The sequence below is a fragment of the Eptatretus burgeri genome, chromosome 5, assembly GCF_056783735.1.
Source record: "Eptatretus burgeri isolate ZD-2024b chromosome 5, Ebu_testis_v1, whole genome shotgun sequence".
NCBI lineage: Eukaryota > Metazoa > Chordata > Myxini > Myxiniformes > Myxinidae > Eptatretus > Eptatretus burgeri.
In genome coordinates this window covers 15,177,330-15,194,015 of record NC_140965.1, presented here as the reverse complement: position 1 = coordinate 15,194,015, position 16,686 = coordinate 15,177,330, and the positions used below count along the sequence as shown (strand labels likewise).

General features: G+C 37.1%; 1 protein-coding gene across 1 annotated transcript in view; it reads right to left on the bottom strand.

Moving 5' to 3' along the window:
- GATD1 (glutamine amidotransferase class 1 domain containing 1) overlaps nt 1-16,666 on the bottom strand; it is a 27,975-nt gene extending 11,309 nt beyond the window's left edge. Inside the window, exon 1 of the mRNA XM_085880801.1 lies at nt 16,534-16,666. Within this exon, the coding sequence (XP_085736927.1) occupies nt 16,534-16,582 (49 nt within the window). The 5' untranslated portion in view covers nt 16,583-16,666. The remainder of the gene's footprint in view (nt 1-16,533) is intronic.
- Between the last annotated feature and the right edge of the window lie 20 nt (nt 16,667-16,686).

Here is a 16,686-nt window from a genome sequence, read left to right as displayed (position 1 = left end):
CTTGACAAGATTAATGGTTACATGGTGGAGGTCCCCCCCCCCCACCCCACTCCCCTCCACAAGGGGGTTTTCTGCCTTTGGCGAAATCGGTGTTAAGGTGTATAGTTAGTTTAACATGGCATTTTTCCAACACCTCTTCCAGATACAAAAGTAATAGCAATAAGTAGAAGGGCACTTGGTAGAGCGCATACCTCCACCACGCATTGCCTGATCAAGTAGAACACATCTCGCCAAATAATTTTTTGAAATATCATGCTGGACATCGTTTTTGGCCCCATCTCTCAATGGTGAAGAATCACTTAAAAAAATTAAATAATTCTCATATCCAGATCCGGATTCGGATCTTCACCAAAATCAAATCAGTTTGTCCTAGCGACAAACCCAACCAACATGTCCACCAAGTTTCATCTGAATCCGTCAATAACTTTTTGATATATCGTGCTCTACAGTATATCCGTTTTGGCCCTACCTCTCGACGGTAAAGAATCACTTAAATAATTCCAGTAGCTGGATCCGGATCTTCACCAAAATCTAATCACTTCACCCTTGGGACACACACCCAACCTGCCTATAAAATTTCCTCCAAATCTGTCCACAAACAAAGACAGACAGAGACAGACATGGGTAAAAACATAACCTCCTTCCACATTCGGTGGCAGAGGTAATGATTTATTTATTCGCATGCAGCCTGTGACCGCTTCATTTTCTGGTGCCGTGGCCGTGCTGCTGATGCAGTGCCCCTGTAACGAGTAAGCTGGTACTCAATTTGCCGACCTCAGAAGGATGACTGGTTGAGTCAACCCACCTGGGGTTATTTCAACAGCACAAGAGGAGCTTGAACTCGAGACCCTAAGATCTTAAGCCAGCCACCTTAATTGTTAAAGCCCCTGTCACACCTTGACGATTTAGCCAGCGTATGGCAACGTATCAAAATTGATTTAAAACGCTGGCGTACGCTGAACTATTGATGTTTTTTTCAGTTTTGGGCGTATATTAACGAGTTGGACGTATGCATAATGTATTAGTAACGTACACAGAACGTTTCGATAACTTATACCAACGAATGCTTAGCGTGTTGTCGGCGTTCACAACTTATGCCCAACGAGAGTCTAACTTATGCATAGCATGCGGCAGATTATCACCGATGATCATGTGGCATAGCCTATGAAAAGGCTGCCGCTCGACGATTCAAATCATAACCGCACTAGACAAAGTGTCAACATCACAGAGAAGAAAAAGAAGAAAAAGAAGAAGAAAAAGAAGAAGAAAAAGAAGAAGAAATAGAAGAAGAAAAAGAATAAGAAAAAGAAGAAGAAAAATAAGAAGAACAAGACTAAGAAAAAGCAGAAGAAAAAGAGGAAGAAAAAGAAGAAGAAGAAAAGAAAAAGAAGAAGAAGAAAAAGAAAAGAAGAAGAAAAAGAAAAAGAAGAAGAAAAAGAAGAAGAAGAAGAAAAAGAAGAAGAAGAAGAAAAGAAGAAGAAGAAGAAAAGAAGAAGAAGAAGAAAAAGAAGAAGAAGAAGAAAAAGAAGAAGAAGAAGAAAAAGAAGAAGAAGAAGAAAAAGAAGAAGAAGAAGAAAAAGAAGAAGAAGAAGAAAAAGAAGAAGAAGAAGAAAAGAAGAAGAAGAAGAAAAAGAAGAAGAAGAAGAAAAAGAAGAAGAAGAAGAAAAAGAAGAAGAAGAAGAAAAAGAAGAAGAAGAAGAAAAAGAAGAAGAAGAAGAAAAAGAAGAAGAAGAAGAAAAAGAAGAAGAAGAAGAAAAAGAATAAGAAGTAGAAAAAGAAGAAGAAGAAGAAGAAGAAGAAGAAGAAGAAGAAGAAGAAGAAGAAGAAGAAGAAAAAGAAGAAGAAGAAAAAGAAGAAGAAGAAAAAGAAGAAGAAAAAGAAGAAGAAGAAAAAGAAGAAGAAGAAAAAGAAGAAGAAGAAAAAGAAGAAGAAGAAAAGAAGAAGAAGAAAAAGAAGAAGAAGAAAAAGAAGAAGAAGAAAAAGAAGAAGAAGAAAAAGAAGAAGAAGAAAAAGAAGAAGAAGAAAAAGAAGAAGAAGAAAAAGAAGAAGAAGAAAAAGAAGAAGAAGAAAAAGAAGAAGAAGAAAAAGAAGAAGAAGAAAAAGAAGAAGAAGAAAAAGAAGAAGAAGAAGAAGAAGAAGAAAAGAAGAAGAAAAAGAAGAAGAAAAAGAAGAAGAAAAAGAAAAAGAAGAAAAAGAAGAAAAAGAAGAAGAAGAAGAAAAAAGAAAAGAAAAAATAAACATTGAGTCTGGAACACTGACTGGTTCCTCCTGTGAAGCCCATTTTTATACACCAATTCCCCTAAACGCTGCCAATACGCCATTATACGGTAGCTGTAAATTAGAAACACGTTCAGTAAGTTCTGTGGTCGTCCGGAAGACGTCAAATACGTCTACATACGTCAATATGCGTTTGAGATACGTTTCACATCGGTTCAAAGCACGTTCCTCATAGGTTAGAAATAAGTTTCGGGGACGCGAGACATTACCTCGATGTGTTTCGACTTACAAGTAACGTGTGTCAACGATCGCATAACGTGCCTACAACTTATGGCCAGCGTATGCGGAACGTGTGAGTGATACGCTGGCATACATCGAAAAATTTTGAGCATGCTTAAAATTTGTCGACGAGCTCGGCGTACTACGACGTATGCCAGCGTGCTCTTAACGTATACAAAACTTACCCATAACGTATTCGACGTGTGCCAGCGTATTCGGAAAATTTTTAATACGTTGGCATACGCTGGGAAAAACGTCAAGGTGTGACAGCCCCTTAAGCAAACACCAGGTTCAACACTAATGATAATAGCAAATTACTGTTATTGCAAAACAATATTAAAACGAACAAGTCTGGAGACGGCAATGGTTCACGAGCGGTATTTGACGATGCAGATCGTTTCAGAAGTCAAGGATGAGACAATGTGATAATTTTTGACCAAGTTATAAAAATGATCAACATGATGTGGTACGGGTGACGGGTTATTAGCTGCAAAATGTCGAAAACCCAGTTTCGTTCAACAACTTTCAAAATTTGACCTTTGCAGAACCTTTAAAGGTCACAAAACAATATTGTAGACATTAAAATAAGGAAACAGGATACGTGCTATAGCTTATTGGAGTCAGTTCGTCGAAGAAGGTCGAAAACCTGGTTCGATTCTCACAACTTTGAAAATTTAACCTTTGTGCCCTTTAAAGGTCAAAGGTCAAGGATTATGACCTTTGGTGCAAAACTTCCTCTGGAACATTCCAGGAACAATATAACGTCATTTCGGCTATATGGCATTTCACACTCCTCGGATTATCCAAACTTTGATGAAATCAGCGTAAAAACAAACTTGAAGGGGGTGCCATGGACAAGCTGTTCGAGATGGAGCAAAATGGTTTGAAGACTTTAGGTGGGGAATGACCTCAAGATTATGAATAAAAAAATATCGTCATCCTAGCTCTGAAAGTTTGGGCGGTCGTATGATTTTTATGTCAAAATTCGCAATTTTCTAAGTTCGTGACCTTGTGACCTTGACACGAAAATGGAAAAAAATAAATAAATAAATAAATCGAGCTCCGTGGGGCTATGCAGGTGCCATTGGGCTGACCAAATACCGAAACCCCTGCCAGATTCGACAAACCCCCTCGGAGAAGATGCAAATTGAAATCGGCTACCCCCTAAAAACACGTTTTTTGGGCGTGGCTCCGCCCATAATGGGCGCAGCACGCCCATTGTCAGAAAAACACAACTCGATCATGATATAAACCTCCCACCAAAATTTTATCAGGATCGGATTAAAACCCACGGAGCTATGCTCAGGACAGACAGACAAGCCGGTAGGTGGACATGGGTAGTCGACTACCCAATAGAACCTGACGCGATGGGCCCGTTCGATGGGGAATGACCTGAGGATTAAGCACAAGAAAATTAATGATTCAAGCTTCAAGGGTTAATGCTGCAGATTGTTTTTTCATTAAAATACCCCCACATTGAGGTTTTTCGGCCGTTGCTAGGCAACGGAGGGGTCCATAGCAACGGTTCTCTCACACATAACTAGGGCATACCATGAACCAACCATACCAGTTTCATGTATATCTGGCTCAGTCTCTGAGATATAACGAACTTCGTTTTTTGTTTTCGACCAGGGTTCATTCAAAGTCTATCTTCTCCGACAGTTTTGATAGGATCCGGCTGGAAATTTTCGACAATATGACAATTTGTCAATATGCCCACAGTTACTCGTGGTCCGATTTTTGAAAAAATTAATTTTTTATGATTTTTCAAAAATTTCAAAGTCCCGTTGCGAGGCAACCAAAGGGGCGTTAGCAACCAGTACCAACGCGGCACAAGGTCATAAACTGGTCCTACCACCCAAATTTCATCAAAATCGAACAACTGCAAGGGGGTCAAAAACCCCTGACAAACACACACATGGACAGACTGACATCACCACCAACAAATAAGGGTAGATCAAAAAAAAAATTTTCCCGAAAATTTTTTTCGACTATTGACTACCCAACAGACAGAGACACACCAATAACGAATATAGTGGTCACTTAGGCCTAAGTCACATTTGCTCTACGGCGCGGATACGGCGGCCATACCCACTCTGAATTGACAGAAAAGTGCGGCGGCCGCAGAGTTTCTGCGGTGGCCTCAGGGTGGCCCTACGCCATTTGGCTATCTTTTACAGGCCGTAGGGGTCACCGTGGAATTATAACGGAGTTATAACTTTTTTAATTTCTACGTTCGCCATAGCAATTCAACAAGCCGAAAAAATATATATATTAACCCACTCATTACAGTCCGTCTGAGGGTCCCCCTGCGGTCACCTTGAGGCTACCTTGAAAATTCTATGGTCGCCGCAGGGCCCCCTTAAGGTCACCGTATGACATCAAATCAAAGACCGTGCGGGAACCCCACATTTTCGGTCTCCACAATTTCTAAATATGCTGTGCGGCTCGCCGAAAAATAAAAACATATGTGACTGCTGCATTGTGTGACCGTGGAAATACTGCGGCCGCCGTATAATTTTAGTGGCCGTAGATTTTGGAGACCCCACGGTCGCCGTGGCAAATGTGACTTAGGTCTTACTGACTCGTGAACTTACTCACTCGTGAACCAATAACATCCCCTCCAACCCAAGGGGTTTTTCTTCCTCGGACAAACGTGGTATTAATGTGTATAAATAACTTATCATGGCGTTTTGGGTAGCATCCCGAACAGAAGTAAAAATATACATATTAAACACCACAAACACGTATGATAACCTTTTTAAACAGTCGCCACTGCTGTTTAACACGAAACGGAAAAGGAGGAAACCCGACATTCTTGAGCCAGTGTACTGTCGTGGCCAAAAATATTGGCACCCTTGCACTTTCTTCAAATAATACACCATTTCTTCCAGAAAATTGCTGAAATTAAATCATATTTTAGTTTCTACAAATGTATTTCTTTGGTTTGCAGTGGAACAAAACAAAAACAAGAGCGCAAGTGAGCACAATATACGCCTGAACAAGAAGGTATATACAGAATTCAGCTACGACATGGAAAACAGCATCCTGGTTGCCGTGGCAACCACTTTAGATGACGAATGTCGCAACACACCGTCTCCACAGTCTGTACCAATTAAGCAAATATGAAACGTGAAAGTTGAAAACGACACCTCACTGGTACATGATTAAAAACACCTCACTGATACATGATTAAAAACACCTCACTGATACATGATTAAAAACACCTCACTGATACATGATTAAAAACACCTCACTGATACATGATTAAAAACACCTCACCGATACATGATTAAAAACACGTCACTGCAACATGATTAAAAACACCTCACTGACACATGATTAAAAACACCTCACTGATACATTATTAAAAACACCTCACTGGTATATTATTAAAAACACATCACTGGTATATTATTAAAAACACATCACTGGTATATTATTAAAAACACCGCACTGGTACATGATTAAAAACAGCTCACTGATACATGATTAAAAACACCTCACTGATACATGATTAAAAACACCTCACGGATACATGATTAAAAACACGTCACTGCAACATGATTAAAAACACCTCACTGACACATGATTAAAAACACCTCACTGGTATATTATTAAAAACACATCACTGGTATATTATTAAAAACACCGCACTGGTACATGATTAAAAACACCTCACTGATACATGATTAAAAAACACCTCACTGCAACATGATTAAAAACACCTCACTGATACATGATTAAAAGCACCTCACGGATACATTAAAAACACCTCACTGACACATGATTAAAAACACCTCACTGGTACATGATTAAAAACACCTCACTGAAACATGATTAAAAACACCTCACTGCCATGGTATTAAAAACACCTCACTGCCATGGTATTAAAAACACTCACTGGTATATTATTAAAAACACATCACTGGTATATTATTAAAAACACCGCACTGGTACATGATTAAAAACACCTCACTGATACATGATTAAAAACACCTCACTGATACATGATTAAAAACACCTCACTGATACATTATTAAAAACACCTCACTGATACATTATTAAAAACACCTCACTGATACATGATTAAAAACACATCACTGGTATATTATTAAAAACACATCACTGATACATTATAAAAACACCTCACTGATACATTATTAAAAACACCTCACTGATACATGATTAAAAACACATCACTGGTATATTATTAAAAACACCCTACTGATACATTATAAAAACACCTCACTGATACATTATAAAAACACCTCACTGATACATTATTAAAAACACATCACTGGTATATTATTAAAAACACCTCACTGATACATTATTAAAAACACATCACTGGTATATTATTAAAAACACCTCACTGATACATTATTAAAAACACCTCACTGGTACATGATTAAAAACACCTCACTGATACATTAAAAACACCTCACTGATACATGATTAAAAACACCTCACTGATACATGATTAAAAACACCTCACTGGTACATGATTAAAAACACCTCACTGGTACATGATTAAAAACACCTCACTGGTACATGATTAAAAACACCTCACTGATACATGATTAAAAACACCTCACTGATACATGATTAAAAACACCTCACGGATACATGATTAAAAACACGTCACTGCAACATGATTAAAAACACGTCACTGCAACATGATTAAAAACACGTCACTGCAACATGATTAAAAACACCTCACTGATACATTATTAAAAACACCTCACTGATACATGATTAAAAACACATCACTGGTATATTATTAAAAACACCTCACTGATACATTATAAAAACACCTCACTGATACATTATAAAAACACCTCACTGATACATTATAAAAACACCTCACTGATACATTATTAAAACACCTCACTGATACATTATTAAAACACCTCACTGATACATTATTAAAAACACATCACTGGTATATTATTAAAACACCTCACTGATACATTATTAAAAACACATCACTGGTATATTATTAAAACACCTCACTGATACATTATAAAAACACCTCACTGATACAAGATTAAAAACACCTCACTGATACAAGATTAAAAACACCTCACTGATACAAGATTAAAAACACCTCACTGATACAAGATTAAAAACACCTCACTGATACATTATAAAAACACCTCACTGATACATTATTAAAAACACCTCACTGATACATTATTAAAAACACCTCACTGATACATGATTAAAAACACATCACTGGTATATTATTAAAAACACCTCACTGATACATTATAAAAACACCTCACTGATACATTATAAAAACACCTCACTGACACATGATTAAAAACACCTCACTGATACATTATTAAAAACACCTCACTGGTATATTATTAAAAACACATCACTGGTATATTATTAAAAACACATCACTGGTATATTATTAAAAACACCGCACTGGTACATGATTAAAAACACCTCACTGATACATGATTAAAAACACCTCACTGATACATGATTAAAAACACCTCACGGATACATGATTAAAAACACGTCACTGCAACATGATTAAAAACACCTCACTGACACATGATTAAAAACACCTCACTGAGATATGATTAAAAACACCTCACTGGTATATTATTAAAAACACATCACTGGTATATTATTAAAAACACATCACTGGTATATTATTAAAAACACCGCACTGGTACATGATTAAAAACACCTCACTGATACATTAAAAACACCTCACTGATACATGATTAAAAACACCTCACTGATACATGATTAAAAACACCTCACGGATACATGATTAAAAACACGTCACTGCAACATGATTAAAAACACGTCACTGCAACATGATTAAAAACACCTCACTGATACATTATTAAAAACACCTCACTGATACATGATTAAAAACACATCACTGGTATATTATTAAAAACACCTCACTGATACATTATAAAAACACCTCACTGATACATTATAAAAACACCTCACTGATACATTATAAAAACACCTCACTGATACATTATTAAAACACCTCACTGATACATTATTAAAACACCTCACTGATACATTATTAAAAACACATCACTGGTATATTATTAAAACACCTCACTGATACATTATTAAAAACACATCACTGGTATATTATTAAAACACCTCACTGATACATTATAAAAACACCTCACTGATACAAGATTAAAAACACCTCACTGATACAAGATTAAAAACACCTCACTGATACAAGATTAAAAACACCTCACTGATACAAGATTAAAAACACCTCACTGATACATGATTAAAAACACCTCACTGATACATTATAAAAACACCTCACTGATACATTATTAAAAACACCTCACTGATACATGATTAAAAACACATCACTGGTATATTATTAAAAACACATCACTGGTATATTATTAAAAACACCTCACTGATACATTATAAAAACACCTCACTGATACATTATTAAAACACCTCACTGATACATTATTAAAAACACATCACTGGTATATTATTAAAAACACCTCACTGATACATTATTAAAAACACATCACTGGTATATTATTAAAACACCTCACTGATACATTATAAAAACACCTCACTGATACAAGATTAAAAACACCTCACTGATACAAGATTAAAAACACCTCACCGATACAAGATTAAAAACACGTCACTGCAACATGATTAAAAACACCTCACTGACACATGATTAAAAACACCTCACTGATACATTATTAAAAACACCTCACTGATACATTATTAAAAACACCTCACTGGTATATTATTAAAAACACATCACTGGTATATTATTAAAAACACATCACTGGTATATTATTAAAAACACCGCACTGGTACATGATTAAAAACACCTCACTGATACATGATTAAAAACACCTCACTGATACATGATTAAAAACACCTCACGGATACATGATTAAAAACACGTCACTGCAACATGATTAAAAACACCTCACTGACACATGATTAAAAACACCTCACTGAGATATGATTAAAAACACCTCACTGGTATATTATTAAAAACACATCACTGGTATATTATTAAAAACACATCACTGGTATATTATTAAAAACACCTCACTGATACAAGATTAAAAACACCTCACTGATACAAGATTAAAAACACCTCACTGATACAAGATTAAAAACACCTCACTGATACAAGATTAAAAACACCTCACTGATACAAGATTAAAAACACCTCACTGATACATGATTAAAAACACCTCACTGATACATGATTAAAAACACCTCACTGATACATGATTAAAAACACCTCACTGATACATGATTAAAAACACATCACTGGTATATTATTAAAAACACCTCACTGATACATTATAAAAACACCTCACTGATACATTATAAAAACACCTCACTGATACATTATAAAAACACCTCACTGATACATTATAAAAACACCTCACTGATACATTATTAAAACACCTCACTGATATATTATTAAAAACACCTCACTGATACATTATTAAAAACACATCACTGGTATATTATTAAAAACACCTCACTGATACATTATTAAAAACACATCACTGGTATATTATTAAAAACACCTCACTGATACATTATTAAAAACACCTCACTGATACATTATAAAAACACCTCACTGATACATTATAAAAACACCTCACTGATACATTATAAAAACACCTCACTGATACATTATAAAAACACCTCACTGATACATTATTAAAAACACCTCACTGATACATGATTAAAAACACCTCACTGATACATTATAAAAACACCTCACTGATACATTATTAAAAACACCTCACTGATACATGATTAAAAACACATCACTGGTATATTATTAAAAACACCTCACTGATACATTATAAAAACACCTCACTGATACATTATTAAAAACACATCACTGGTATATTATTAAAAACACCTCACTGATACATGATTAAAAACACATCACTGGTATATTATTAAAAACACCTCACTGATACATTATAAAAACACCTCACTGATACATTATTAAAACACCTCACTGATACCTTGCTAAAAACACCTCACTGATACCTTGCTAAAAACACATCATTGGTACATTATTAAAAACACACCTCACTGATACATTGTTAAAAACACCTCACTGGTTCATGATTAAAAACACCTCACTGGTCCATGATTAAAAACACCTCACTGCCACATTATTAACAAGAAGGTATATACAGAATTGTGCGGCTCCATGGAAAACAGCAACCACTTTAGATGACGAACGTATGTCGCGATACACCATCTCCACAGTCTGTACCTTTGTACCAAATATGAAACGTGAAAGTTAAAAACTTTGGGAGTTTGAGTGCGGACAGGAACAGACAGACACCCTTATCACATAATATATATATATATATATATATATATATATATATATATATATATATATATATATATATATATATATATATATATATATATATATATATATATATATATAGTTATTGGGCGTATAAAAATCTGAAAAAAATTACTAAATCTTAGCTTATTCCACAAAGAAATCCCAAAATGGCCCAGACATTATTGTTGGCACCTTTGAGATGTTGTTCGAAATAATTAGATTTCAAGCAGGTGATTTTCCTTTACTTTGGAAATGAACTCACCTCTGGTGAGTTTCAGGTGCCTGCAATATAAAAATCACTCATTCAACCAGTTTGAGTGGAGAAAGGAGTCATTCTGCTGTTTTGTGTCACTGTGTGTCATGCAATGAGCATGGAAAAAAGAAAGAAAACCAGAGAATTGTCTGAGGAGGTCAGACACAAGATTGTAGACAAGCATGGACAATCTCAAGGCGACAAGTCCATCTCCAGAGACCTTAATGTTATCAAGAAGTTTAAGGCCCATGGCACTGTAGCCAACCTCCCTGGACGTGGCCGCAAGAAAAAACTTGATCGAAGATTGCAGCGAAGGATTGTTCAAATGGTAGAGAAAGAACCTCGATCAACTGCCAAACAAATTCAAGCTGACCTTCACACGCAAGACACGACAGTTTCAACTCACACCATCCATCACCAACTCATTGAAAGGGGGTTCTATGGTAGGAGACCCAGGAGGACCCCACTGCTGAGAGAGGGACATCAGAAAGTCCAAGTGGAGTTTACCAAAACACACCTGAAAAAAAATCAAAAAGTCAAAATCGTTCTGGGAGAACGTCCTGTGGACAGATGAGACCAAATTAGAGCTTTTTAATAAAGCACATTATCTCTATGTTAAGCCTAGTGTTGGCTCAGTGGTTAGGGTGGCAGCTTGGGATCCTTGGGTCCTGAGTTCAAGCCCCGTCGTCCGGTGAATTAATACACCAGGGGGTTGACTCAGCCTGTCATCCTTCCGAGGTCGGCGAAATGAGTACCAGTTCCAGTGTGTGTACTGGTAGAGTGGCACTGCATCAGCGACACAGCCGCGCCTCAAGAAATGATAGCTACCCCGGCAGCTAAGCTGCCATACGACCACCACATCTCTGTTTCCAGAAAACAAAATGAAGTTCAAAGAAAAGAACACCTTCTCTAGTCATACATGGTGGAGGTTCTGTGATGTTTTAGGGTTGCTGTGTTGCATCTGGCACTGGGTGCCTTGAGTGTGTGCATGACATCATGAAATCAGGAGATTACCAAGGAGGCATTTTAGAGCACAATGTTCAACCAAGTGTCAGAAAGCTGGGTCTCTGTCGAAGGTCATTGGTCTTGGAGCAGGACAATGACCCCAAACACACTTCAAAGAAGCACCCAGGAATGGTTCAAGACAAAACGATGAACTGTTCTGAAGTGGCCTGCAATGAGTCCAGATCTAAATCCCATTGAACATCTGTGGGGAGATGTGAAAACAGCAGTTGGGAGAAGGCACCCTTCAAATCTGGGAGAACTGGAGCAGTTTGCACAAGAATAGTGGGTCAAACTGCCAGTAGAGAGATGTAGGAAGCCCATTCATGGCTATAGGAAGTGCTTCACTGCAGTTATTTTGTCCAAAATCTGTGATACCAAATATTAAATCAAGGGTGTTAATAATTTTATCAATGTCATTTCATTTTTTGATTTTAAAGGATGTATCAAGTTCTGAATGAAAAACAAAGGTTCTGTAATATTAACAGTGAAATAAAGAATTGTGGAAACCAAATACTTTTGTCAATTTAAACAAATTTTTGGAGAAAACTGTTATTTGAAAATAAAGTGCGAGGGTGCCAATATTTTTGGCCACGACTGTGTGCTTATCACATCACACACAGATTAACGGATCCGAGCAGAGATCTACTGTAAATATATTATATATATATATATATATATATATATATATATATATATATATATATATATATATATATATATATATATATATATATATATACACATATACACCCCAGAGATAACAACATGACCGTTCCTCAATAGCGGGTGCACTCGTGCATTTAAATAAGGTGGTAGACCTTGAAGACTCTATACAAATGCAAAACCAAAAGCACTTCCAAGGAATATAGATGGATAGCTGCCCAGTAGGCACTGGTAATTCAATTAAGTTTTGAATATAGAAGTTTCCCAATTACAACCTGTTTTTTGAAAACTCGTAACAAGTGTTGTGGCCCCAATTTTAAACATAGAAGATTACAATGTCACGTCTTGAGCATCGTCCCATCTTGGACAACCTTTCCCTACAATTTGATCAATATATCACTCCATCATGTTTATATTCAAAAAAGGTGAATGGGAAAGTTTTAACACCCACATAAGCCTGATGTTGGCTCAGTGGTTAGTACCACCACATGGTAGCTTGGGATCCCAGGGTGCTGAGTTCAAGCCCTGTCAGCCGCTGAATTAATACACCAGGGGGGTTGACTCAGCCTGTCATCCTTCCGAGGTCGGCGAAATGAGTACCAGTTCCAGTGTGTGTACTGGTAGAAGGGCACTGCATCAGCGACACAGTCGCGCTTCTAAGAAATGATAGCTACCCCGGCAACTAAGATGCCATACGACCACACAACACCCACATACCATCGGTACTCCGAATCCATGTACATAGATACACGCAATGAGGTCGTGGCCGGGAGATTCCTTCAGTTAAGACGATGAGCGACGTCACCCAAGGATTCCCTCGAGACGTCACTCGGCACATCAAGCGGGGTGCATGTATGGATGATACCCCATGAGTGATGTCACTCAGCACATCAAGCGGGGTGCATGTATGGATGATACCCCATGAGTGACGTAACTCGGAGTACCACACGGCTGCATGTCTATGGGGATTCCCTGAGTGACGTCACAGCTAAGATTTCAGGATTTCCCTACGAATCGGCAGAAGAGTTAAAACAAGAGGCTCAAATACGTCACTTTGACGGTTTTGGTACGAAACAATACAAATGTAAAAACGAAACACGATTGAAACCGATCAGAAAAAAAAAATAATGAAGAAATAAACAACGAAACTGATTGGAGAAAATGATAATAATAATAATAATAAAAATAATAATAACTAGAACTGCCACTTTACAACTGCTGGCAGTGATGACCGGGTACCCGGACGTGTCTGCCTTTGATACGACGTGACACTTAAATGAGAATTTTGCAAAGTTTCCCTTCAATAGGATAAGCGGTTCCAGAGAAAACATTATTTAATAGCGATACAAATACAGCCCTGCTTCGATACAGCACGGGACTGACGAGTTACGAACCGGGCAGCACAAAGTGTTCAATTTCGTTATTACGTACGCAGTTAGCCTTTTTTCCTGGGGAAATTGTCGGTATAAATTGAATTGCTGTTCCTGTTCCCTCAAACGCCTTCAGGTGCAGCCAAGTGAGTCTTCTGGAAAAAAAACAAAAATCGAAAAGTTCTCAGATTCAAATAATTAAATAATTCTGGCTGCCAAACCGTGTAACCGATCAGGTTGAAATTTTAAACTTATGTTTCACATGTCGGCTAGATTATAATTCTCAAGTTTCGCATATATTGACACAGCGGTTCCCGCGTAAATATTACTTAATTGTTCCCCTTCAATCCAACATGGCTGCCAAACCCTGGGCCCGATCCAGTTGAAATTTCAAACCTTCATGCCACATGACTGTTCCATCATAACTCTGTTTCACATTTATTGATACAGTAGTTCCAGAGTAAACATTATTTAATATTTTTCTTAAATCCAACATGGCTGCCAAACCCTGTGCCCGATCCCATTGAAATTTCAAACCTTCATTCCACATGACTGTTCCATCATAACTCTGATGTTTCACATTTATTGATACAGTAGTTCCAGAGTAAACATTAATTAACATTTTCCCTTCAATCCACTATGGCTGCCAAACGATGTGTTGTACATCAAAAGGGGGTGAGAACTTTTTATTCGTCATGGGGAGGCAGTCATACTGGTGGAGTTTCGTCTCGATCTGTTTAGCCGTTTCAGAGAAGAAGACTTTTAAAGTTATTAATTTTCAATCCAAGATGGCTGACGAACCAAGTGACCTACGACATCACAAATTTAGATTCTGCTTCCAACTGTGTAGTGGAACATGTCTGTGAAGTTTCGTGTTAATCGGAAAAGGTGCGTTTTTCTATCCAAGATGGCCGCCAAACAATGTGACTTGTGACATCATAATTTTTACCATGTATGCAGATGTCATGTAAGATGACAGCTGAAAATTTTCTCTTCGATAGGTTAAGCAGTTCCAGAGAAAACATTATTTAATATTTTTCTTAAATCCAACATGGCTGCCAAACCATGTGACCTATCAATTAGAAATTAACAAACTTGCATTCCCTACTCATTTGCAATAGTTTTGTGAAGTTTCCCCTTGATAAGATCAGCAGTTCTGGAGATGTTTGAAGGTTCTAGGGTAAATTCAAGATGGCCACCAAACAATGTGACCGATCAACAAGAAATTAACATTCTTGAGAAAGGACCTCATGGGGAATATATGTGTAAAGTTTCGTCTCAATCTGTCTTGCTGTTCTGGAGATTTAAAAAATTTATTCATTTTCAATTCAAGATGGCTGCCAAACCATGTCACCTATGACATCATAAATTTAAATTCTGCTATCGTGGACTGTAACAAGTCTGTTAAGTTTTGTGTAAATCGGATAAGGTCCGTTTTTCTATCCAAGATGGCCGCCAAACCATGTGACTTCTGAGGTAAAAAAAAAAATTTGCCTTGTATGCAGACTTGATGGGAGAAGGCAGTTGCAAATTTCCGCTTCGATGGCTTAAGGAGTTCCAGAGAAAACATTATTTAATATTTTTCTTAAATCCAACATGGCGGCCAAACCATGTGACCTATCAATTCGAAATTAACAAACTTATATCGCCTATATGTCCCGAATATAGTTGTGAAATTTCCCCTTCATCGGACCAGCGCTTCTGGAGATGTTTTAAGGTTTTTTTAAGATGGCTGCCAAACCATGTGACCTATCAAGAAGAAATTGACAAACTTGAAAAAGGACCTCTTGTGGAATATATCAGGAATGGAGAAGAATGAACGTTCTGGAGAAGATTAAAAAAAAAAAAAAAATTTAAAAACAAGATGGCGGCCGAATTACGTCACGAAAAACATTTTCGACGGTGAATTTAGTAGATGACGCTCAAAAAATTTAAGATTTTTCCCATGTGGTGTTCTACTTGAATTTTCACCGGCATTCCGCTTCACCGATGACGTCACGAAAAATCACACCTGTTCCTCATAGGGAGTTTCGTAAAATGTATGAAGCGAAAAATTTTTACATTGCACGGTTTCAGAGAGACAGAGGTCCAAAGTTTATCGTTTTTTTCTAGATGGCGCCCGCAACACGTGAAAAATGACGTCATAATTATAAACTCAGTGTGCTATCAAAAAAGATACGTACTATGGTGAAAATTTCGTATCGATCGGACTTAGCGTTCCAGAGAATTTTAAAGCGAAAAAGGCCGCAAAATGCCGGCGGAAAAATAATAATAATGTATAATGTATAATGATAATAAACAGAAGAAAAACAATAGGGTACCCAGTCTATTTGACTGGATACCCTAATAACTTAGGTAGTAGTTACCTCCTGGGGCGGCGCTCAGAACAACCAGACAGGTGAGTTTGGTTGTCATTGTGATCGCTGAACCCTTCAGGAAGTCGATCAGTCGAACTTGGAGTTCCTGCTCGTTTCCTTTTATCCCATCTTTGCGATTTATTAACGATTCTCAGCTTTACT